This window comes from Plectropomus leopardus, chromosome 1, assembly GCF_026936395.1.
Source record: "Plectropomus leopardus strain MGB_pleo_1.0 chromosome 1, ASM2693639v1, whole genome shotgun sequence".
In the NCBI taxonomy this organism is placed as follows: Eukaryota; Metazoa; Chordata; class Actinopteri; order Perciformes; family Serranidae; genus Plectropomus; species Plectropomus leopardus.
Genome location: NC_142176.1, coordinates 22,871,728 through 22,898,748, shown reverse-complemented (window position 1 = coordinate 22,898,748; position 27,021 = coordinate 22,871,728). Strand labels below are relative to the sequence as shown.

General features: G+C 39.4%; 1 protein-coding gene across 1 annotated transcript; it reads right to left on the bottom strand.

Moving 5' to 3' along the window:
• Window positions 1-481: 481 nt before the first annotated feature.
• aldh1a2 (aldehyde dehydrogenase 1 family, member A2) lies at window positions 482-27,021 on the bottom strand. The gene is made up of 13 exons (XM_042492940.2): window positions 26,771-27,021; window positions 17,353-17,457; window positions 15,982-16,122; window positions 15,439-15,568; window positions 12,257-12,318; window positions 11,427-11,555; window positions 9,312-9,425; window positions 5,569-5,671; window positions 4,749-4,933; window positions 4,472-4,636; window positions 3,674-3,831; window positions 1,679-1,753; window positions 482-1,446 (listed from the first exon to the last, which is right to left on the bottom strand). The coding sequence occupies exons 1-13, from the start codon at window positions 26,885-26,887 to the stop codon at window positions 1,374-1,376; spliced, it is 1,557 nt and encodes a 518-aa protein (XP_042348874.1). The 5' UTR covers window positions 26,888-27,021; the 3' UTR covers window positions 482-1,373.

Here is a 27,021-nt window from a genome sequence, read left to right as displayed (position 1 = left end):
CCCAAAATAGAAAAATAATAATTAAAATTAATTAATAATTTTCTAATTATTTTCTCTCTTTTTAGGCTAATTTTCAAGCAATTTTCTTGTCACGTTTTAAATAATTTCTTGCAATTTACAGGACACTTTTTGCCAAGTTCCTGTTCCAAAAGTTTAGACACCTTGTGAAAGATGTCTGAACGCAGCACAAGAAAACTAATGTTGATAGTTTGTTTTGGCAAGTTTTTCCTCAACTGAAGCAAGGTTTAAGGGGAAGAGGGTGTCATGTGCTGTACAGACTGTAAAACGTCTTGAGGCAAACATTGTGATTTGTGTTATGGCACTACAGAATAAAATTGACTTGAATTTCTCCCAACTGTTTAATGTAAAATGTGAACAATAGGATCTCAGTGCTGAATAAAAATGTGTTAATTGTGTGACCTCTTGGGCAGCAGATGAAGCTGGGACATGACTGTGGACACTGAGTCGAAATAACGTAGAGAACATTTCAGAAAAAAAGTTTTTACTGAAGAAAAAAAAAACTATGGTCATTTTATAATTTTATAGCATATGATTGTATAAACATAGACATAGATGGACAACAATGGAAATCAGTTACATAATGTTTAAAATACATCTACTCCTCTTTTAGCAGGTGAGAGTAAAATGCTTCTTAAGAGGTTAAAATCTTCACGTTTACATCAGTCAAAGGTTGACATACAGTGTTAAAGTCATACAGGCTAAAATATAAACAAAGACAATTAGAAATCCATTTAAATTCTGAATTAACATTTCATCCATTCGTATCTGAGGCTGACAACATCAGTGGTCTTGAATGAGTTGACATGCTTGCTTAAATTCTACCAAGACAATGACACATGAGGTTTTGACAATCATACCGCACAGTACAAAGAAAAACTGCCTCCCAACACATAACAAGTTGCTAGTAAAGGGTTGACTGCAAGAGCGACGACTGAGTCTCTGAGCATCCAGCATCTGGCGGGGTCGAGGATCAGGGTGTAGCGGCTGGGACGGGGTTGATATTGGGGTTTGCAGTCAGAGCAGCGTCCCCCCATCGTCTCTGTGAGTGCTTTAGTGTAGTTAGTGGAGGAGGTATACATTATGGGGGCAGTTCAGTGGTTGTCAGTTAGACTATGGACAGTCCACAAACTCAAGCCGGGTGGACATAGCTGGGCGGGGATTGGCTGACAGTCCGTGGCAACAATGTGAAGTTGATGGGGGAACTGGGAGGGCAGCAAGTGGTCACAGCCTGTAGTTACCGTGGAGATAACTAGTTTTTATGGTTAATGTGGTTTGCCACCGTGGACGGACCGACAGTAGGTGGGTCAGTGATGAGGAAGACGTTACCTCCTCCCAAAAAAAGTGTGGCTGCCTTAAGAGTTCTTGGCTACCATCTTCATCGTGATGGTCTTCACTTCTGAGTACTCCTTCAAACCGCAATCTCCCCTGAAAACAGAAAACAGGAAATAGTTATAATGCTGCTTGTTTTGTTTAAACTATCAGGGAAATATAGTGTTTACACTGCTGGAGGCAGAAAAATTGCAATATCCTCTTAGATTAAGATTTATAGGATGTTAAGCAATTTTGGAAAGTGGGTTTTCAAAACACAAAGTCAGTATTAGTAATAATGTGGTTAATTTGTGTATACTCAGTGGGCATGCAGTCAAGTCATACTCACAATTCACGTCCATTCCCAGACATTTTATATCCTCCAAATGGACACTGTGTGCTCAGAGCGTTGAAGCAGTTTATCCTGAGAAATATACAAAACATTGATCACTCTTGTGCTTTTGACTCCTGTGGTTTGCTATTGTAAAATGGTGCATAATTTTGTCCCAAAGTATTAAAGCTGTAGTCAGTAAGTCTGATTTACTGTCATAGACATCATTGCTATTCTTAAACTGGATTTAACAACATAATTCCATTATAGTTTAGTAAACACAGCTGTCAGGTTGCACATTTATGAATTTTCTAGCTGCAGCAGCCTGGGAAGCAAAAACTGAATGGATGGTCAAAAGACTGAAGATGAGGTAGAGTAGATGTGGGAAAACTTTGTGGGAGTTGAGGAAAGGCGCAGCTTGAAGACAAAGAATTTTCAGTCTGAGAAACTCTGACTAAAAAGATTTGAGGAGGAGAGGGATTTGGTCGGATGGTTACGTTTGGTCCCTGGCCAAAAATGCAATGTGGTAATAAGGCAGACGGTCAGATGGTGACGTTTCCACTTACAGTAATGGCTCATTCATAACATCTAGGAAATATTGATCACACATGTATTGCTATGAAAAAAGCAAATTAATGAATCTTATACAATCTAATACATTTCATTGACAATGTATTTGTTTGGTTGTGAAATAGTTGTAATCAGACGACCACATTGTAACATCCACTCCACATCCAAAGTCTAATATCACTTAATGCCTATTTTTAAATATAAAAAGATATTTATGCCATTTATGTATCTACATGTAAACTCCATTCCCCTCATCGTTTCAAGTCTGTGATGTTTGTAAGAGCCAAATGTCTTTATCCAGGTTGGCTTTAATTGCACATGGGACAACTGGCCTTCAGAGCTTTTTGAGGACAAGTCAGTGACGTACTATAAAAAGTACTTAAGTCCACCTCTGTACTGTGGTGGATGGGTAGATAAAAACCAGGACTGTTTACTCAGGAGAATGGGGTTTGAGTCAGGTTATGTTGCAAACATCTGCACAACTTTCTTTGTGAAACTATTTTTGAGCCACAACTGGATTCTTGATTTGGCGATTAAACAATGGTCATTCAACATCTCAGTGTTTGCTAGGAGCCCTTAACACAGAGTAGTACATGAAGCTGTTTAAAGTCAATGTATGGAGAAGAGCTGATGGAGGAGAGTGTATGTAGAGTGTAGTACAAAAACTAAAGTGTAAAAGTAACATGTTGCTTTGTTATGGGTGGTTATGACTGCTGAGTTTGCCATCAACAGACAATGAAAGAGTCATGTCAGTAAGATCAAGAGACAAATTCTTTGTTTGTTCTGCAGTCAATGCCAAATGTATTTACATTATAAAAAGCAGACAGTGTGGTTGTGAGGGAATAATGTTTGGAAAAGGAATAATTTGTCAAGGAAGCGTAAGAGGTTTGGTCCTTCCTAAAAGTACCAAACAAAATCCTCAATAGAGGAAGAGAAGTGGGATGGTGATTGGGCGGCATCAAGAATGAAGGACAAGGTAGAGAAATGTTTCCTCAGCGAGCAGAGGATTGTATGACAAGTGGTGAAAAATTCTTGGCAGACGCTGTACGTTCGCTATAATTCTACCCCTACTCGAAGCCATCTGCAGGTAATTACAAAAGAAACAAAACAAGTTTAGGTGAACTCAAGAAGTAACATTTTACCACCATTTCATTTATACAAATTATAAAACTGGGGTGTCAGTTTACATTTACAATTTACATTTTGCGTTGTTGTCTTGCACTGGCACATTGCTTTTGGTATTTTTATATCTCAAATGTCTGAGCTGACGGAGAGAAGTGAAAAAAGAAGAAGGAAAACATTTCTTTGCGGCCTGTGTAATGATAGTGAAGCGGCACATCGCCAGCTTACAGATTCTGGATGCCAGAGTCTGGGATGGTTGATACTTCCCACATGAAAAATATTACTGATTGCAGCTAAAGAAACACAGCAGATGAAGCTTACCAGACAGTGCCAGCCTGCATGGCTGTGGATACGGTCATGGCTTTGTTGATGTCGTTGGTGAAAACAGCCGCAGCCAAACCGTAATCTGTGTTGTTGGCTCTTTCTATCACTTCCTCGATAGTTTTAAACTTCATGATCTGCTGGACCGGGCCAAAAATCTGTACACAGTTGAGAATATATGAGCCAGTTAGATTTTCAAAATGTTCTTATTTATTTACTTTAATTGTATATATTATATTAAACCATTACTGTGTTTATTGTTTTAACACTGTGGTATTACCAACATTGGTAAGGTAACTTCTGAAATGTTTTATGTTACTGATTACTAGTTCAATATTAAATTGGAATAAGTAATGAAACTGTTCTAATTGCTTCATCAAAGTAATGCCACATTACATTTGATTATTTTTTGATTACTTTTCTTTCACATATTTTGAGCTGGGAAAAAAAGTTGAACAGCAGAAACATAAATCAGATTTGCTCCAATTGCTTTGTTGATCCACACTGTTCGGAAATATGCAAAAAGGAGGCATTCCTGCACGGCGAAAAGATGCAAATGCCCACAAGAACTTTTTAACAAAAGAAAGACATTCAGATGTAACCCCTTTGTACCATTCTTATGCGTTACTGTAATTTAAATATTTTTCCAAGTAACTGTAATGGATTACATTTCTTGTGAAATTTAATTCAGTAACACTTTTACGTGTAATTAGTTACTCCCCAACACCTGGTATTACACAGTTGTACATGCATTGGTTGTGCTGGATTGATGAAAATCCCTGTTCTTTATCTTTGTACCTCCTCTCTGGCGATGCGCATGTCATCCTTCACATTGGAGAAAACAGTGGGCTCAATGAAGAACCCTTTCAAGCCCAGAGCTTTGCCTCCACACTCCATCTTGGCTCCTTCACTGATGCCGCTCTGGATATACTCCAACACACGATTCTGCTGCTCCCGACTGATCTGTGGAGGTGGAGGACAGACATTGCATGAGAGGTCTTGACAAATAAAAAGAGATAAAGACACAAAGATTTTGAAAGTGAGAGAAAAGGGGAGATAGATCTGTTGACCTCACCTGTGGACCCTGCTCAGTGGTGGGATCAAAGGGGCTGCCGACTATCCTCCTCTTGGCTCTTTCCACACTCCTCCGAACAAACTCATCATATATGGGCTCCTCCACAAAGATGCGCGAGCCCGCCGTGCAGCACTGGCCTGCATTGAAAAACACGCCCTGATGGGCCTGCTCTACAGCCAGGTCCACTGAGGGGGCAAGTGGAATTTAGTTAATCAATAACTTGATAAAACTGTTTGTTCATTAAATCATGTTACTAATTATTAAATATTGTTGAAAGTGAAATAAGTCTGAATTTAATCATCAAATCTACATACAAAGACTTCACTTTGTAAAAAAAAAAAAAAGAAAAAAAAAAAAAGTGTGTAGTATTTTGTTACAAAATTTGTCCCAATATTTACTGGAGCTATCCTGTGCAAATCTGATACCTGACACCTGAGAGACAGGACCCTGCTGTTGCTCACGGAGAGTTAACGGACCCCCATGATTTATGGGTCTCGGCTGAAGCACCCGACTGAGTCAGGGTCCATTCTCCTGATTTACAGGCCTTAGGGAGCCCCTCTCACGGCTGCTGAAAGCATTTGAAAGCCTCGGCACCCCCAGTTTGGTGAGCCACTTAGAATTTATATGAAACCCATCCATCCACAGGTTTTCATAGCACTCAAAGCTTCTGAGCATTTTAAGAATCTTTGTTCAGATGTGTTTTTCCACAGACTGGAGGTCCTGAGAGTGGGACACATGACTTAACAAAACAGGGATAGTGACAGACCGCCTGGTGAGGTTGACGGGGAAATGGAGCACAAAATAAAACTTAAAAACTTACAATCAGCATCTGCAAAGATGATGTTGGGGTTCTTTCCTCCCAGCTCCAGCGTCACTCTCTTCAGGTTACTCTTCCCAGCTGCTTCTTGGATCAGCTTGCCGACCTAGTGAAGGAAACAGATCTGGGGTTTACTCACAGAAATGCAGGCCCTCGGCCAGATCAGTAAATCAGCTGGAGCCATTAAATAGCTTAAAGAGGCTGGTTAGCTCCAAACAGGGAATGCACCGGTAGGCCAACTGAAACATGAGTTCTGCAAACAGACAGAATGAATATCGATTACAGGACTTTGGAGACGGCAGTGGGAAAATAAAATGATGTTTCAGCCGGGAACATCATCTGATTTCTAATGAAGGCCAGCAAGGAGCAACCACAAGGTGTGTGGGTGGTGACGTAGCTCTCTGAGGTTGGTATGAAATATAGAAGACAACAAGGGATTTTCTGCGGTTTTTCTTTATCTTCCTATCAATCCTATCACTCCTCAACATGATGTAAACAAAATGAAGACTAATAAATAATAAGATAAGGTCACTAAAGGGAGTCATGAGTTGCTCATCTCAAGGGACCACACCAGTGTTTTTGCAAGTTTTAACTCCTTAACTGTTAATCATGTACCTTTAACATTTTTGCTGACCATTTTAAAACATATGCGATGAAGTTTTAGATTTTTTAAAAGTATTTTTTCTGCTGTTGCTGACTGCCATTGAGTTTCATTCTTTCATTCATTCTCTTATGGTATGGTAATTTAGCTGACTCTCAAAATGTGTTTATATTGTGTCATCAATCACATATGCTTTCATTTATGTTACACTATTATGACATTGCTATCATAATAATGTACTTTAAGAACAGAAATGTACACTTTTTTATTCTCAATGCACCTCTTCCTAACTGGACTGGATGCAAACAAAGAAACAAGCCAACGTCAGATAGTTTCTTTTTTTTTAAATAACAATGTTCTAACCTGATACATGTGTCAGCGACAGGCTAACTAATGTGTCGCTTACCTGAAAAACTGCTCGCCCTGGCCTTGTTTTGGCAAAGTGTTACGCACATCCAACTGTTTCTTTAGCTCAACTGGGGTGAAATAGGCTCCCAGAATTTGTGTAGTGTAGGCCAAAACATGTAAAAGGTCTAATGTCTATAGGAGAATTACTGTGGCTGATGAGAAAATCAAAAGGCTCTGTCAGCTGCCAGTCTTTGGTTTGTTCATTCTGGGCTACTGTAGAAACAAGGCACACTTTGTGAGAGAGGACCTGCTTCTTGTGTAGATATTAAGGGCTCATCCTAAGACAAAAAAACAACAACAACAAAAAACATGGTCCTTCTTTTCAGGTGATTATAAACCTTTGAAAACATAGTTATGAATATTTTAGACATTTCTGACAATAGTTGCCTGTTAATCCTACACACTGGACCTTTAAGCAAGAAGACTGATAAGACTCGACGCCAGAAAAGTGGTATCTTCTCATCTTATATAATGATGTGGTCATTTTAAGTCCACCTTCACGTATATTGGGTTTTTCATATTTTTTTCATAATCATGTGATTTGTAAATTTTGACTGATTTGCTGTCATTTGAAATAATTTCTGTTGTCAAAAATGTTCCCACAAGTCTCTGCTGAGTCTCAACTGTAGAACAACTAAGCTGCTTTAACTAGTATTTTTTTAAAGTCATGAAATACTGTATCAAGTCAAAAGATAATAATCCTGAGAAACCCCACACACTTTCCTAACAACCCTACACCCCAAACAAGTATTCATCTTCCTGTTACTCATACAGCCTGTTTTATTTTCCGAGAGAACTGACAAAATAAAAAGGAAAAATACTGTCTCAGTGTTCATCTGTAAAAAACCCCACCTCCAACATGGAAAAGACTCTTGAGCTGCTTAAGAGACTAAAATATAACAGAAAAGAACAAAATCAACTGCTGTGCTGTGGCTGGTACTGAAGCTGTATAAGAACACAATACCTGGCTTGGATCTAATGTTTCTGATGTGTTTTGTCTGTCTTTGATGAGAAGCACAAAACGGCTGACTAACGGGAGGTTAGCGTGTGTTTATCCAGGGGTAAAGGAAACATGCTGGGCTGCGAGACTCCTCCATGTGGAGTCACGGCCACATGAGTCAGTACAAGGATGAGTTGTGGTCCTAAAATCCACCTGTAGCTACACCATCAACTTCTACCCTGTGAGAAGATGCTGTGGTGGCTAGTATCCCCCCTCCACTGCTGCTACTACAGCGCGGTGACTCACTGTCTGGGCATCAGCAGTCTCTTACAGCACTGGCTCATTCTCTCAGTAATTGACTCCAGATCACATGAAACAACAGGAAAACTAGTAAAAAAAAACTGGGCCACTCACAAAGGAAATGTTCAATCAAGACGAGATGATAAAACAAAGAAGATGTTTGTGTTAGAAGGTGCATTTATGCAAGCTCGCGTGCACACACTGATTGGGTGTGTCTGTGTGTGTGAGAGATTGGAATAGGAAAATGTATGTTTTAGGTTATACTGTGCTGGAAAATCTTAAAGATGCAATGTTAGAGCCATTTATACACAAGATAAACACACACATACACACACACACACAAACATATATATATGAAGCCTAGCCAACCTTGCCACTAATTGGTTAGATATCATACAAACCACTGTAAAAAGATATGTTGTTTGAGTATCTTTGTTACATAACTTAGGAAAGTGGATGACTATGTCACATGACACATATGTCAAATGACCTTAATTACTAAAACTAACTACTACTAAACTACAAAAAATCTATGCTTTGCAAGGGACACAAATAGCGGTCTATCAGGTGAAATTCCTATGTTTTTTGACCCATCCATCACCACATTAACCCTTGCTCCCGCCCTGTTTGGACTTTCTGACTCTTTCTACTCTATTATTGTGGCAAATGAGTTTACATTGGACCTAGCGAAAAGCCTGGTATGTCTCATACAGACACTGAAGGGTGCCTTATGTGTTGGAAACAGACACTGACGGCCACTGCGAGCTGCCGTATTTGACGCCCTGGGAATGAGAGAGGGCTGTCATAAACCACAGGGATAATCTAAACATTACATAACCCTGGCTCATTTACAAAAGACGCATGTGAATTACAGGCCGGTCACATCAAAACATAAATTCCACATTAGGATTGCTGTAAATAGTTTTACCAGAGGGGTTAGCTTGCAGTTAGAAATAACAGATGTTTATAAATGATCTGCAGTAAAATTATCCGCTGTCACTCTGGCTGTTCCCTCTGGCCTGAGGAATGCGCTCTGACAGCAACACCTCCGAGTGCTCAACACCTAACATGGTATGTCCTTGATGATTTAGCTTTCCATTAACTGCTCCCCTGTTCTGCAGAGTTACAGGGTTTATCCTGATAGTAAGTTCAATGACAGGCGCTGTGGATGTGCGTTAATACAGCAGAGACAGCGGAGGGAAAACAGAGGAGAAGCAGTGTTTTCACAAAGATGTGTTTGTATACTCTTGACAGCACAAATATGTGCATGTGTGCCAGATAAAATCGGAGCCCCCTGTCATGAGTTGTAATGACAGGGCACACAGCTTATGTAAGACCCCATTTGTTTGTCATTTAGACTTCAATACAGGCACACAACGTCCCCTAATTACCCAGCCTGCTCTTATGCTCTGCACATGTTGGTCACTGTGTCATTTGTGTTCGCTGACAAAAGCAAGCAGTAGGCAGCTGTTGATCTGAGTTATTAGAGAAAAGTACCTCAGTTGATCCTGTGAAAGCCACTTTGTCTATGCCCATGTGCGAAGCAATCGCAGCTCCTGCCGTTGGCCCGAATCCTGGCAAAATATTGATGACTCCCGGTGGAAACCCGGCCTGTCAAAACAATATGAGAGGAAACAAGCTTTAGCGGAGATGACAGCAGAGCCAAGCAAAACCACAGGCGGTGTGGGGGAATCCGGACCCAACCCAACCTCCCTACCAGCAGAGAACGGAGAGAACATCAAAAAGAAGAAGGCGACAGACAGATAGTCTCCAGAAAGAGGCGAGGCCAGAGAGGGCAGGGGGCAGACAGGGAGGATGTGGACACTGAGATTTGTACAGCGTGATTAGGTTTTTCTACATTAACGTAATGCTGCATTTTTCTGATCTTGTTTTCTTACTTGTATTTACCTCTGTTGTACACAACTTGCTGACAATGCAATGCACTTATACACCATAGTCTGGATTTGAATTTACTAAATACTCATCATATTTCACATTGACTTGACTGTTTTAGCTGCACTGAAAATGAAGCTTTGCCATGTTTTATCCTGTCAGTGCTCTTGCGTAATGTGTCAGCACTGATATTCAACTTCCTGTTAACTTTGAACTTTGCTGATTCAAATGTTTCGTTCAGTTCACTTTAAAGAGTCAAACTTGCCGACTTATGCTTGAGTCAGGCCAATATACAAGGGTTACAAGTGACTCCATAGGCGAAATGACGTCATAATCGGACACATCTTTTCGTGGGAGTACCAAGTGGCAACTTTTCACCTGTCTGTTCACATCCCACATTTTCTAGCTACATGAACGCAGATGGGTGGAGAAAATGTAAAACCATGCTGTAGAGATGACGTTCTGGATGTAAGAATGGATGTAAGAAATCCAAAACTTTTCCTTTTCATGATTCTGCGTCACTTCATTTCTGTGTAACTGTCCATGCAGAAAGCATGACTGAGGCTCAAGTAGGGCGTTCACTTTTTTATGCCACATCACAATTCAAACGCTCATAAAGGGAAGACCGTGTATATTGTCGCTATATTCTGCAATCATGTTGACTTCAGCTTGATACTAAACTAGACTTATACAAGCACTTCTGTTGGATAGCTTTACTCCAAGTTGTTAGCCTTAGTGCTAACATTCAGCTACTTTTTGTGATACACACTTGGCGCAGTTTGTTGCCAAGTAAAAATAGATATCAACAACCATGGTGTAGCCCAAATAAAATTAGCAGAATGAATTGAATTTGTGTTAATGTCAGATTTTGACTGGATAACTTAGAGGCCATTCTGCCAACAGTTTGTTGACATGTTTGTAGTTCTTTCCATCAAGTGGGAGAGTCGATGTCAGAAAAAGATTCGGAGTTACAATTCAAAGGCTGGCATGAACTTTTTCTTTCCACTCAACTGCTCGTAAATTTAGTTTAAACGATATGGCGTGAATGCAGCATAAACTATTTGCAAAAGTAATAACATTATGATTGTTTCTGTGGCTTTCATGGTCTGTTAATAAGATTTGTTTGTACATGTACTTGACATCTTTATTTCATCTAAGTCCCTCGAAAACCCACAGCATTGTTTCATCAAAAAGGTTTTGCTGTTGAGTTTTTAAAGTGGATTTTTTTAAAAAATGCTTTAAGGACCACAAACAAAATTCTATTGTCTTTCATTGAATTGGAGTTACAACAGATTGAAATTTCAAGCTGAGAAAATCAAAACTATTTGCATGGCTACATACCACTTAGAGTGAGTGATAAAATATGATTTTTTTTGGTGATTTTGGTAAACTGACCCTTTAATTCTAGCAAACATGTTGTGTGGTGTTAATCTCAGGGTGGAAATTAGGATTACAGACTCTAAAAAGATGTGCCAGATAGACAAGTGACACAAGTGTTAAACATCTGTTCTTTGTCACCTTGTGGTTATGTTAATATTGGATTATCCAAATAAAGTGTTGGCCAGATTCATAGTGAACACTGTGTTCTTGGCAAACTAAAGCCCGCAACTGATTCGGATTCAGTTATTGGGGAGTATTAACGCTGGACTGCCCAAATGAAATGTTGGCAAACTACCTCATGAACACATGTGCGGTTGGCAACGGGATGCTGTCATTTACCTCCTTGACAAGAGCTGCCATGTAGAGGCAGGTGAGCGGCGTCTGCTCAGCAGGTTTGAGGACAACAGTGTTTCCACATGCGATTGCTGGACCCAGCTTCCATGCTGTCATCATCAGAGGGAAGTTCCACTGTGCGCGACACACACACACACACACACACACACATACACAGGAAAAAGACATCATGCATCTGACTGACACGCTGGGTGGTCACAAGTCAAGCTCAATAACTCATCGCTCTTAAGTCACTTACTCTCATTTTCACTCTGTCTAAACATAGTCAAGTGAGAAAATGTTCTCGGCACTTGTACAGTATTTTCTCTTCCCACAGTATTCTGAGAAAGCCGGGAAATTGCAACACATGTGCAATAGACCCATATCACTGCACAAAACACAGGCCTGTGTTATTTCTGCTTTACACAGGAGCCCATGGGGCTCAACGCAGAACCACACGCTTTCTGCACTCTTGCACAATCAACAGTGTCTCTTTCTCCTTGATCTTTTTTTTCTCCTTTCTCACCATTCTCTTTTCCTCAAACCCACTCTGTGAAATCCCTCAGCTTGCTCTTTTGCTTCTCACTTCTCGTTCTCTATTAGTCAAACTCACTGGCACCGTCATTCTTGGGGTTTACCAGCAGGACTTAGATGCATAAACAGTGACTGTCAGGGAATTACTGGAAAATGCAGAATGTAATTTAACAAAGAGCACAGACTAACAAGCAACGACATCTCTTTCAAGCTCAGCCAATTCATTGTTATCTGTTTTATTTTTTCTTCCCTCCGAGCTTTTATCCATCATACATGTCACTTGTAGGAAGGGTTATACTCACAGGGATAATTTGTCCACAAACTCCAATGGGCTCATATCTGGTAAATGTCAGAAACTCTCCATCTGTGGAGGAACACACGTGCAGCACACACACACACACACACACACACACGCATACACACACAAAAACACACACACACACACACACACACACACACAAAGACAAAACAGGGTTATTTACTTGGAGCATCAGCAGATTAAAGCTTGCAAAAAGCCTGAAACACATGAAATATGTCACCACCTGATACCCCTGGTGTTGTTGACTCAACATGTTAATTTGTAAATGAACCCACACGCAACATTCCTAGTTGCTTTACCCTGGTGAGAGATTACATTTCGTTTCGAGCCTCCTACAGCACAGGCATGTGTGTAACTGTTTTAGGTCATAGAGATGGGTGTTATGCTGGAAATGTTTGCTCATTCCTCTTGCATTACTTAAGTAAAAGGAGGTACTTACTGAGGGTGTGCCATGCTTGTTCATTCTCCACAAAAACAATTGATATTGAGAAATGTGTGGATGAATTTGTTAATACGGTCGTCAGCTGATGAAACATTGCCTCATGTTGCATTTGGACCGGAATGACCGATGCTAGATAACAAGCCAGATAATCATTTTCAGCGGAGGAAGGACAATGGAGACAAACCTGCAGTGCAGATTCTCATATGTCAACCTCTTTCCTTAATTTCACAGTTGATGTTAGGTCTTTCAAAACTGTTATTGTTTGGAGAATGAAACTTTAAACCTATTGGATGGGAGATTTTTCAGGAGGAGCTCAAGTATCTGCGAGGTTTGTTTGAAAGTATGACTCCTACAAGATGACTTATATTTCAATTTGGAACAAGCAATGTAAACTAAACCAAACTGCGTAGCCAAAGGTGCTCCACATAATGTCACTCCCCATTCATCTCACACTGCCTGTGATACAGATTTAACACAATAATCTCAGCATATTGTGCAAGACGGATAGATGCTGTGAGGTTGTTGATGACAGATGTCCTGCATTTCATCCTGACAGGTGAACAAACACAATCGCTGACAGCCTTAGATCACCAAGGCTGCTGGAATACCCCTGTTTATTTCCTCTGGAAGTCTACTAGAGCAATAAAGCTTAAAGCAAAGCTCTGGCAAAATGCTCACCGCGGCTGGTTTGGCAGCAGCGTACAAGAGAAGCTTTCAGAGGGACAATACGGAGGTTTCCCATGTCCTCTCTCTTATTCTATTTTCCTTTTTTGTGCTTCCTGTTGAAACAGACAGCCAACTTTCCCCTCTCCCCTAAATTCAAATGCCTTAGAGAGTCGACACTGGTGGCAGCAACCTCAGGACAATAAATGTTAGTGTTTGGATTGTTTACCAAATTGATACTTTACTTTGCTTGAGTTTGCTTTTTCTACCAAACCTTTTTTTCATTCTCTAAAAATGCCAAACAGGATACAGACACAGTTTGCGATTAGCATTTAGCAACTAAAGAGACAGATATCTCTCTTGGTGGAGACCAAAAACAGAGCTAAAAGAGAATGAACATTAGTAAGATGGACAGAAACATGACTCCAAATACTAATAATGCTCCGTAACATCTGGTTGTGTTAATAAACAGCTGGCATATCAATGTAAAAAGTGATGATATGTCAATGTTGCGGTTACAGCACATATCCACTGCCCCCAAGATGCCCAAAAAGAAGCAGTTATTGCATGTTTGAAATCAAGTGTCAACCCGCAGGACTGAAAAATGAAGTGCCAAAGCTGCAGTTCCTCTAATGGCCACATGAAACTGACTCCAGAAGTGAGTCAATCACCACACACACCCATACAAAAATGCTAAATTTTACAGTTTTGGTCTCTATAGATAATTTTGCAATCCATGACAAAATATGGGAAAGTGGATTTTTTATATAATTCAACTATTTACATTTTATTAAGGCTTAAAATTATGCATCATCATGGGTGTGGCAGCTTTGTGACAGATGGGTGTCATACATTAAAGAGTCGCTACAGCTACAAGCTTGGTTAGGTGATGCATAGATGGCATAACCACAGATTTACAAGGTATAGGTGTAGCCATAGCTGACACTATTTCATTGCATCAAGTCATGACAATTAATGATTTGGCTCCTGAGCAAAAGGAGAATAATAATAAAATAAGTTATTTATATATATATATATATATATATATATATATATATTATATATATAAATATATATATATATATATATATATATATATATATAATTTAAATATAAAATTATTATAATTCTAAATATGGTTTTGTCAACATTTTCTCTATTTTTTGGGATGATATCTAATAAACCACCCCTCTGTTATTAAACTTATTGTTAGGTAATTTCCTTGCCAAATGTTACTAATTTCTTGTTAAATTCTTAAGATTCTTAATTTCTTTCAATGTGTGGGGCATTTCTTGCTCATTGCCTTTTTTCCCCCATGATTACAAAAGAAATCAAACTCATTTGCTCAGATTTCAAAGACACAAATAGCTTGTAAAAGAACACAGAACAAGAACACTGATGTCAATCCAGGTTTCAAAGGGTTAAATGTAACATTTAGGTCTTCTAAAATAGTCAATTCAGCATTAAGATACAATAAAACCTCTGAGTAGGTGGATGTTGAGTTTTTTGTTGACAGAGGTTAAGTAAATGCATCGTGCCAACCAAGCTAGTGTCTAACATAAGGGTTAGCTCCACCTACACACCCAAACATGGCCACTTCTGGCACCAAAAATGTATGCTGGCGATAGTCAAAATGCCAAAAGTGAGGCTTCAAACTTCAATTAGTGCTGTCAGTGTGGCTACATCCATTATTTTTGTATACAGTCTGTGTCTGAAATGCATCAGTGTTTAATGTCTTAACACAAACTGCTGTACAAGAACTTTGCCATAAAAACATGTGATCATCATAATCCGGCCAAGAAACAAAATTTTGGGGCTTTAGTTTTCGATACTTGGCGAAGACACAATTCAGATGATACATGGCATACAGTATTTTGCTTTGATACCGAGCCCGACTAATAACATTCCAGGGATTTAAGCTAAACAGCAAGTACGTCCATTTAAAAAGTGTCTCCAGACTATCATCCTTCTATTCCTTTCTTTGACCTTTACCGTTCTACCATTCTGCCCTTTGTCTACCAAACTACGACTCTGCTGTCTTGGTCAAAGAGGAATCTTACCCATTGGAATAGAAGTGCCGTGGATCTTGTCTGCATATCCAGCAAAGTATCTCAGTGTCTTTATGGTTCCTTGGAGGTCCACAAACAGGGTGGGCAGGAAAGGCTTCCCACTGTTCAGTGACTCAAGAGTCTGAAGAGAGACGGGGGAGACGTTTGAGAAATATGTGATATAACCTTGTGATCTTCACATAATTCCATACTGCTCCAGTCTTTACACTGTCCCGCGGGTGAAATGTGACACTAAGATAACACTACACTACAAATACAGCCCCTAAGTTCCAGTTAAATGTTCTCTTTAAGTCAAAGTAAGTTTATTAGTATTTTCAAACACAGCAGCAACTCAAAGTGCTTTGCAGAAGTTATAAAGTGAAATAAACAACAGAATAAATGTTACACGACAGTTTCAACGCAGATACAATGCTGTTATAAAATGTTTACATGAATAGGGTAATGATCAAGTGTTATTATATTCGTGTGGAAAATAACTTTCTAAGCTTAAGGAAGCCACATTAATTGATTCAGAGACATGCCAGTATAACTTACAGCTAGATAGACGCTGTCTCTCTCCACCAGGTCAGCCAGTTTGGACAGCAGACGACCCCTCTCAGATGCATCCATCCTTCGCCACACAGAGCCCAAAGAAAAGGCGAGGCGAGCCGCCTGCACTGCCTTATCAACATCAGCCTGCAAGACAAGAAACATACCAATGATCTAACCTGAGCCAGTAAACATGTTGATGTTTGTACTTTTCATGCAGCAATTCTTTTTTTTTTCTTCTTTTACTCAACATCACTGAAAATCTGTAACAGGACAGAACAAGAAACTCATCAAATCATAAGTGAATGACCTCATTGAACTTCTGCAATATGGAAGCAACTAGTTTACGGGAAAAAAAAGTAAAACTTTATTTTCATTGTCAAACAGCTCAATGGTGGAAAGTGACCAAGAAAATTTACTCAAGCAGCATATACTTAAGCTTCCTTTCATTTCATATATTTATTTAAATCAAGATTATATCACATTGTATGGAGCACAAACATTACATAAAAAAGTAACAGAACAATGGCACATGGCATGGATAAAGTACAACCAATGTTACTTAAACAAATACAGGACATTCTTCGAAAAAGCACCTAGTTTAACAATCTTTTTTTTTTTAAGATTATTTTTTGGGGGCATTTTCCCTTTATTGACAAGACAGTTTTAGATTGACAGGGACTGCAGAGGCCTCAGTCATATGGGGCACACACTCTTCTGACAGTTAAACAAAATATTAAATTCATATCATACACGATTGTCGTTACAGAGGTTGCAGATTCTCTGGTTTCTATTCAGCCCTTCACATTTTTCATGACTTTAGGAATTCTGCTGTTTTTTAAATTACAAATCCCCTGCCTGTACTTTTGATTTTCATGTAACAGATACTTTTACAGTTTAAGCTCTTGTTTAAATTGTACATGTTTATCACATAATGTCAACCTTACTACATTTCTGAGAAAAATGTTATACTTTATATTTAATTATATTTCAGGTTAAGATTTTACACATAAAACACGATCCGTTTACAGATTATGATGCGTTGTTATTGACTGAATCCCTCAGCAGTATGATATTTGCTCCATCTTACCACATTAAAAGACTGCTGAAATGTTGATGTATTAATTCTAATGATCAAATGTTGATGCATTAATTAAAATGATCAAACAATCTAATATTTTAACATACATATGACAACAAATTTTGACTGAGGCCATTCTGTATTATGGGTAGGTTTACTTTTACTTATTATACTTCTAGTTGAATAAAATTTTGAATGTAAGACTTTATATATTTAGAGTGGTATTTATACTTATAAGACAACTTTGTTTTCAATGAAAAAGACAGGTGAAAGATGCCATGCTGCACAGCATTTACCTTGTCTGCTTCCTGGACCTCACAGATCTGCTCTCCAGTAGCCGGGTTGCATGCAGGAAAGACCTTCCCACTGACAGAGTCGTGCCACTCATTATTGATGAAGATCTGCAGGGAAAAAATGCCATTTTTAGTGACGAAGTCAGCGAATGCAATAAAGGACATGAAGTGTTAAGTCATGAATTGAATTCAAAATGCAAAAATTGATTATTAAAACCTGATTCAAAGTGACTCAATTTGATTACAAAAACACAACTTGCAAACCAACTTAGCTTAAGTGCGAGTTAATGCTACCTTTTCTTTTTAATTTTTAAATATTTGTTTTGTTAAGTAACCATTTCATCCCATGCTTGTAGTTGAGGCTGTGAAAGAACATTCCCAGCTCTTTCAGGCTCTTGTGTAAGGGATATGGGAGAATCTCTGGAAATCTGGACAGAGATTCCTGCCTGTCCTGCATTGCTCTCTGGGGAGTGCTCCACCATCCAGACAAAGGGGTGGGGGGTAGTGGGGGGGCAGATAAATCCCTATCAGACACCAGACCCCCACCAACCTACCCCCAAGCACACAGACACACGTTTCACAACATCACTGCTCGTTTACGAGATCATAAAACACGTGCCGTGCTTGGTTTTCTGTGATGCGTTAAAGCAAGTCTTCCGTTAAACAACCGCCTGGGATTCCAAACAGGACATATTCAACATCTATGAAGACCAAAAGAAAAACAAATGTTTACAGAGTCCCGAAGCTGGGAACTGTGTCACAAAAAACGCAAGCATTTATAAGCTGAAGAAAAGTGGAACAAAACGCAAGGTGTGATTTGAAAATTACAAATATAGCTCATGCAAGTTAAGTCATAAGAAAAGGCTCCCTCCTCGCTGACATGTTTAGATCCATTTAGGGTGACTACTCACACACTGTTTTTAATGGCTGTCAGTCTGCCTGATAGATTGAGTGCAAGGAGAACATCTGCTGGCACAAATCCCTCTGTGTATACATATGCTCTTACCGTCCTTCTACTTTAGAGGAGTTCAGATGCACTGACAGCATAACTGAGAGCAGGGTTCAAGTATCCCACTGGCCTGAGCCTCCCTAAACTCTCCAACATGTTTACCTCCATAAACGCTGAGCTTTAAGCACTATTTAATTGGCTGTAAACTGTTACCCGTGTTTACTTTCAGGCTGGTATAAAATGCCAGGGAGTCTGAAAAACTGTTGGAGTCGCAGCAAACACATCACTCTGCCTCCCTCCTCCTCCTCATTCCCACGGCTCACAGGCTCATAATGTGCTCGCTGCGTATGAATAACTCACAATCAGACATTTGAGGTGTTCAGTATCTGTGTGTACCACCCCACAGAACCATACGTTACAGGCTCACTCCTGGACGTTTCCTTTGTACTGGTCACACACACCATCCCCCCATCCACCTTCACACACACACACACACACACACACACACACACACACATAGAGATAGACAGGGCCGGAGTGGCTTCTCAGGCGCCTTCCATCAGAGGCCACCTTTAATCTGACGCTCATTAAGAGCACTTCATAAAATTGTCAGTAACGATAAGGAGCAGAGGGCCAGCTACAAAAACAGAAAGTCCTGTAGAGCACTGAATTAGTTTTTAAATTTATAGGGGCCACTGAAGTGGGGCGCCCTAAATCAGAGGAGCCCCCTGACAGCCTCAACAGTCTGAGCAAGAATGCAGACCATGGGTAGCTTTATGCATGGCGTAACCCCTCTCACAAGACGCTGCTAAAGGAGAACGGATGAAGCACGAGAACAGTGGAGCAGGCCGCCACCTAAATCACGGCCAGAAAAGGACAACTGTCAGCCGCCGTTTGGCTCGGCCCTCTCTCTGGGCTCGGACTGGTGTTAGACTTTTGTCTCGTTCCATTGAGAGACTTGATTAAGATGACAGGGCAGAGTTGTAAATCAACTCTCGAGGTTTCTTAAAATTGCTTTTAGGATCATTTGGACGAGGGGCAAAGAACACAAGAATGAAAAAGCAAGTGCAAGGGTGCACTTTTTAAAATGACAAATCATGTTTTCTTTCCCATTCCCTGCCGGGTCGTTACTATCGCTTCACATGTTGTTTTCATGTTCATAACAATCCACACTGCCAATGAGTACTTCAAATAAACTGCAGAGATCATGACATTTTCAGAGAAAATAATTTTCTGTCCTTGCAATGAACATGTTTCAAGTACAACTTTTAAAAGATAAAATTTAAAACATTTTGTGCTGCTACAATAATTCACAAATGCATTAAAGCAGATGAGAAGCTGTGATCTGTGATGCCTGACACATAACGAGGAGACCTGATGTGGATTAGAGCTAAGCAGTAAGCATATAGGTCAAGACTTTCTGCATGGGCCGCAGGGCAGCTGCAAACATTTAGCAGCTCCCAGGCTTTTCTGCAAATGCTGTCAATCACATCATCCAGAGAGAGCCTGGCCATGGGGATAATGAAAAGATGAGACATGATGTGCACAAACACGTTTTTGCTAATTTGGCTGTTTGATGCAAGTGTCTCAGTCATCGTCATCTGTTTTCGAAAAGTTTTATGCGTTTAAAATCAATACTAAGATGTGTTTACGTTGCACCAAAATGTTTTTTAAAGTTTTCCATGTTAACAAAACTTTGCGTGATTTTTTGTAATAATTCTTGTTTTTTTCTTCTTTTTTTTTTTTTAGGAGTGAACTGTAATGGGAAGGAAGAAATGCCAAAATACTTTCTGCAGCCAACAAAACATCTGTTTGGCTCTTAGCTTCTTCTCACAGCTCAGATGCTAAAGGCTGACGGAATATGTAATGCTACTCAGTTTTTTTTGCAAAGGGAAGGGGAGGCTGAGAGGTGGGGTGGTGTGTGTGTGGGGGGGGGGGAGTCGGGGTGTGTGTTAGTGTGAGGGTTTATATTGTATATATGTGTGTGTGTGTGTGTTTATACACAACACGCCAAGATTCCACAGCCAGACGAACCCTACCAGGGCACCTGCAACACTTGTCTGCGCAGGAAGTTTCATATCCTCCCCTATCACAGGACCTCTATTTCCTCTCTGGTTCTGGACGGGTTTCAAAAGTCTTATAATTACTACTGTTACAAGTGAGTGGAGAGCATGTGAAAGTGGAGACCAGCTGTTGTTTTTTCTCCTGCTCCTCTCCACATGTCTGACACCATGGAGCCTTCATGTTTTTCATTCACACACCCAAAGACAATGCCACCCTGCGCTCCTGGGTTTGGCGAGGGCGACCTCGCTGTCACTGACTGGCAAACGTCTTCGTCTCGTCTGTGTGTGTGGGCAAATGGTTAAAGTTGTTCATTCTGACTCAGAAGTTATGGGAGAAACACTAATTTGACATAAGGCTATAATTACAAACAACTTGTTATTCACTTTTTCTGTTGTGTCTTCCAGTAGTCAGAGAGACTGTGGACATCACAGGGGCACCAGAAAACTCAGACTGAGGCCTTTTTCAGGGATTATATGATGCTGATTTCTTTATACCTTCTAAAAAAAAAAAGCATATCACATTTTTGCTTTTTACAGCTGAATACAACTATTTCACAGCATTTCTGGGGAGATTCTAGTCAAAATAAACAGTAACTTAGTGAACTACATGTAATTAAACTACCACTTCTACAGTAAGCTTGCTGGTGGTTTAATAATATTTATATTAGTTATTCAAGTAGTTAAATTCCTTTTTGGCTATTTTTTTGTGAAGTTAACTACTGAAATAACAAACCGTTTTGGTCCATAACAGGAAAGTAATTATATATTTATATATTTTTATTTTACCGTGTCTATCCACTGTAATTGACAACTAGTTAGCCCAAATTAATAGGATTGTTTTGATAATTGCTATTTATTAACAAATATCCAGAGTGGTTGTTGCATGCTATTTTAGAAATTACCTGGACTCTTGTTTCTGAGAGGCAGGTGACTGACTGATGGACCATGAACACTAAACCAAAACTGATAGTCCTGCACTTGTTCTTGAATAGTGGAGCATTTTATTGTTTTAGTTAATGTATGCCATGACCTATGGACAAGTAGACCATTTTAACAATAAACTTCATTGAGTTGCAGTTGTAGCAGGCATGTGACTTTTTTTGTATTATATTTTGTTACAATTTCATATCACATGGCCGTGGAATTATTTAAAGTATCTATACTATATTTCTATTATAAATGTTTCTATAAGTGTTCCTATTCTATGTTTAAGTTCCTGAGTGTTGCAGTTCTTTGTCTTATTTTTATTTATTTATTTTTTTCAGTCCTCATTGTATGTTTAATGTTTGCACCAAAAACCAAAGCAAAGTCCTTGTAAGCGGAAATCTACTTGGCAATAAATCCTTTTCTGATTCTGATCTACACTGTCCTTTGAACTACTTTTTCTAAGTAGCTTTAGTTCACCATCTAGATTTTTAGGGTGGTTTTGTTGTAGTTTAACTTTTTCCAGTGTAAAAAAAATGGTAGCTTGCAAAGCTTTCAAAGTTGCTTCCACAAAACTGCCAATAAATGATTACAGTAAGTCAGTAGAGGGTTAAGTCAGTAACTTAACCAACTGGCATCCTTGATTCCCTAAACTATTTTCCAAAATGCCACAAAACTTACTACTAAGCAAAATGATATCACCTTTCATATTTATTATACTAAATACAATTAACTACACAAAATACGCCAGAACTTAATCCACAATCTTGATGAAAAGACCAAATTGCCAAAAGACAAAAACTGCACACACTTCTATGAATCAATAATGAAATTGACCTCTCCTCTCAAAACCGTTGTTTTTGTCTTTTTTTCTTTGGAACATCTGAGGTTTGATGGGTTACTTGTGTGCTTAACTATTCTCTAAATCTCAGGTCAAGGAAATGTTTAAAGGACAGTAGTTTTGCTCGTGGGATTGGCGGACAAAGGGGAAGTAATTTTTAAAGAAATCTGATGCTTTTCCACAGACAAATAAACATCTAGAGAAGCACTTCTGTGTCTGCTGTGTCTCGCCCGAGAAAGAGCCCCTACTCCAACAGATTTATGAAGCCAAGTGTTTTTCATAATGACACCATAAGGATTTACACGTTCCTTGTCAGAAGGGCCGCACACTGAAGGTACGGGAAGTTAACAGGGTAACCTCGCTGTCACTGCTCTTCCTTAAACAGTGATTAAGAGACAGGGGACGTGATGTTGACGTGTCTGCTAAGATGATAATTTACACTCGCTGCACAAGTAGGCATTTCACACCAATGGACATATTAATGGCGGTGCACACTTACCCTGTCACAATCAAAGAGATGTGTTTTAGTGAGTATGTGGCCATGTGTGTGCGAACAGGGAGATTGTGTAAGCAAAGGCCAGAGGAGGAGGGGGGAGAGTTCTCGCTGTGCTTGTTGTGATAAATCATTTAGTTGCACAGTATCCCCTAACTTTGGCTCTGTTTGATCTCGATCGCAGTAAGATGGTGGTTTTGAAGTGAAAAACTCCAGAACTGCAGGTCAGGCTCTGGCGAGGCAGGGCCACTAACCCACACAGTGAGACAGGGCCATAATTTACACCCCACTGGACAGCACCTAGCATCGGGGAGCCCCAAGCCTCCATCTGTGCTATCTCAATCAGTGACAGATTGATGGAGCCTCTTATTCATCCGAACCGAGTGGACGTCTCTGCATAGACTGCTTTACAAATACTCGGGTCTTCAGCGGGCAGGTTCTGCAAAGGTTCCTATGGTGAAAGAGCACTAATGCCACCATGAGCAAAGCAACAAAGAAAATTTACAACTGTTGATTAGTTTAAGAGATCTGTAACTCAGAAAATGAACAAGACAACTGAATTGGATCCCTAAATCTGGTCTTCATTAGTTCTTTATATTTGTTGCTCTATTTTCTACCAAATTAGGCAATAATAGAACCAAACTGGAAACCATTTTAAAAAACGCAGATTGTTTTATCAGTTAGCTAAACTGCAACCATTTGTTCAAGCTTGACATGAACTTTTTTGGAGGATAAAATAATGTGCTGTCTTTTCACTACACACACACACACACACACACACACACACACACACACACACATTCACACACACACTTTACATTCCACCCCTTTAAAGTAAAAGCAGCAGTTTTTTCCATTCTTGTAAAATGTGTCCCACTAAGTGTCTGGATTAACAACTCATTATCACTGAACGGTGTGAAAAACCACAAAGGCCAGAAGAATCACCCACAGAAAAAAAGGGCTGAAAAAGTTTCTCTGTTTGTTTTAATTATTAATAAAAGAGAGTCTCTCCTCTCCACCTCTGCCACAAGTGGAAAACATCAATAAACAGCTATCTTGGCTCTCTTATTTATGGCTTCCTTCATGGTCCTATCAACCTTTAAACTGTTTCTGTCTTGTAACCCAGCTGTTGGAGCCTTGTAGCGATAGAAATGTGGGGGTAGGGGGCAGAAGAGTTGAGAAACAGTGCTCCTCCTCAAGCTTAAAGCTACAAAAGAGAGATCTACAAACTCTAAAACTACAAATTCTGTTTAAGTAGATATCAATAACAGAACACATATATTATATAAATGCACATAAGAAGTAAAGCTTTACTGATATAATCAACACGTCACTGACGGTGAGAAGATCATGACTCGGTGAAGGGGACAAGGGGCGAACTTTGACTGCAATTTAACCCTTTTATCACATGCTCATGTTATAGAAGCCAACCTGTTAAGTAATGATACTGTATCTGCCATATCTCTGTCTCCAGGGTCGCTAACATATAATATTGCATTGCAATACAAAGATACTTTTTCATATATATATATATATATATATACACACACACACACACAAACATATGTATGTATATGTATATGTATATGTGTATATATCTATATATACATATATATATATATATATATATATATATAAAGATAGATAAATAGATAGATAGCCATTGCCGCAGATGTATAAAATCTGCATGAATGGACAAAAATTTCCACAGACACACTCCAAACTTTTGTAGAAAGCCTTCCCAGAAGATTGGAAGTTGTTATAGCTGCAAAGGTTGGACCAACTCCAGATTACTGCCTATGAATTTAGAATGGGATGTCAAAAGCCCAATACTTTTGTCCATATAGTGTATGTTTAGAAAGCTTAATATTGCCTTCATATTGCAAAAAACGTCAGTGTTGGTGCAAAATCAGTATCTGAGGAAAGAATCTGTGTCTGGAGGCTAGCAGCTCCATCCACACGCCCTACAGGCCAGTGAACAGCGTTGGTTGTTTCCCTTGCAGGGTGGAGAACAGGAACAGAGTGTGAGGAGAGCCCACGCCAGGGGTTCCCATAAATCAGGGCCCTTCTGCCCCCTATGTCCACCAAACCAACAGGGACTGGATGATCCAAATTCCTGGGGGTTAATTCACCAAGTCGCTCCCTAAATTTCCTCCTGTACACCGTTGTGTCCTACCCTTTAACTAACACTCTGCACTGTGAGGGAATGGGAAGCTTACAACACAACAGAACCGATAACAAATATACCATCCTTGTTACAGTGCAGCAGCAGTGGCAGTGTGGCCTTTGCACTTAAAACACAGTGGTATGTATTGACATAAAACAATTTAAGCCCTGACTTGACTTATACCACGCTATCATGAATCTGACCTCTGTGAGACGTGCCCTTTAATCTCATAAAAACACTTGTTCTGCAGCTAAAAGAGCCGTTCAGTAACAACAGGGCTACATCCTGTCTGCTGAGGCTGACGATGAGACCTCAAACCAAAAAATCACAGTAAACATCACAAGAATCTCTGAGGATCTTTAACTAATGACTTCAGTTTACTTCAAAGTGTTTCAGTGTGTGCATATATTGTAAAAAAAAAAAAAAAAAAAAAAAACTATCAGTACATTGCAGACATGCTGCCAAACAAGCCATTTTCAACATGTGTGTTGCTGGCTCAAGCCTTGTGATGGGTCAAAACTCACATTCAAAGCACTAATATTGAAAAACATAAATGAGAAAATTAGAGAATGCGATATAATGATTTCTTCAATCGTGCAAAAGTATAATTACTATTTATTTACTATGGTGACAAAACACTTCACTACTTTAAGACTTACTTACAGTGTCCTTGCCAGATGTTTTGATCAAAATCTCCCTGAAAGCATATTTATTTTCGTATTTGCAACATGATTTTTTTCATGACTTAAATAAAGTTCTTTGTCTGACTTGAGCTCCTTTCTCCAGCTGTTTCTGCATCCCTTCTCTCCCACCCACACACTTTTTGACTGCAGGATGATCCCAAAAGTGCTCTGATAACACAAATGTTCTTTTAAATCAGACTATTTAGTTACTAATTAACTTGCTTAATAATGAGATAATACCTGAAATGACTGCTTATTCTTTGGACGTAAAGTGTGTACAGTGTGACTTAAAAGGAAGACTTCGAAATCAGACAGAAAGAAATGGGCTGTTAAATTCAGCCTTTGCTACTGATACCTTAAATCACTGTGGATAACCGAGAATCATAAAATTAAGAACTTTACAACTTGCTGAACACCACAAACACATGGAAGTGAAACATCATAATTATAATGCAACAACTGAAAGAGAGAGATTTTGTTGCAAATTTGCAATATTTCAATTTTCAAAATAAATATCCCTTTGATATCTTTTTTAAGGGACTTTCATTGAAAAAAAAATTATCAATTGGCATCCCATACAGTTTGTCTGTTGTCAGGTGCAGCGTGGGATAAATATAGAAATAAATAAAATACAGTAAAATAAAAAGTTATTAAAAAATGTCTACCTGACTCAGTGTTATATAATTTTTAAGACAATTTCCTAAACAAGCTCAAACTATGATATTCCCTTATCAATACTTTATTATGCCTCCTGATTAAGATTTTTTTGTAGCAATTTAATATTATATGCAAACTTCATTATCAGTTTGTTTGTTTTTTTTAAAAAAATCTCTATATATAATCCCAGGTCTATGCAAGACTTCGTCTATGCAATGACTGGAATTTTAAATGTAAAACCACTTTTTTTTTTTTAATAAAAAAAAGAAAAAAAATCCGTATTGTATATCAAATGTCGTTCTACCTACTCCTTGATTTTAAATTGTCTTGTCCAGGGGTTACTGATAATTAAATTCAGAGCTACACTGAGCACGTGGACGCAGAGGACACTGATCGGCACTTTAAAGCGTTCAGTTATCAGTTTATCAGGTCTTAACTTAAAGTTAGAAAGTTTAGTGCGGAGAAGTTTATCAGCTCCAGCCCTGACGGAGCGACGCGGTCTGACACTGAAGCTTCAGCTTGCTGACACACAGGAAAAGTTGTGAAAAAGTTTTGTGCAACGGCACAAACATGATCTACGAGCACTAGAAGCTGAGTTGGCGCAAAGCGAGTGTCTCGGCGGCGGAGTGTGCAGAGAAACAGACCTTGGTGTACTTGATCTCCGGGTTGGGCACCGGTGAGGGCATCAGCTGGAGGGATGCCATGAGAGCAGCGGGGTCGCTCTTCACCTCTCCGGGGATCTCGATCTTACTGGAAGTCATCGCGGCCGTCTCTCTCCACTCGTCTGCCTGCTGCGCCTCTCGGGGTTTTTTCAAACGGATCTCTGATTAGGACTTTGGGTTTCTTCCTGGGTTTATAGCCAGGTGTCAGCCGCGGTTCATTTTCATTGGGCAAA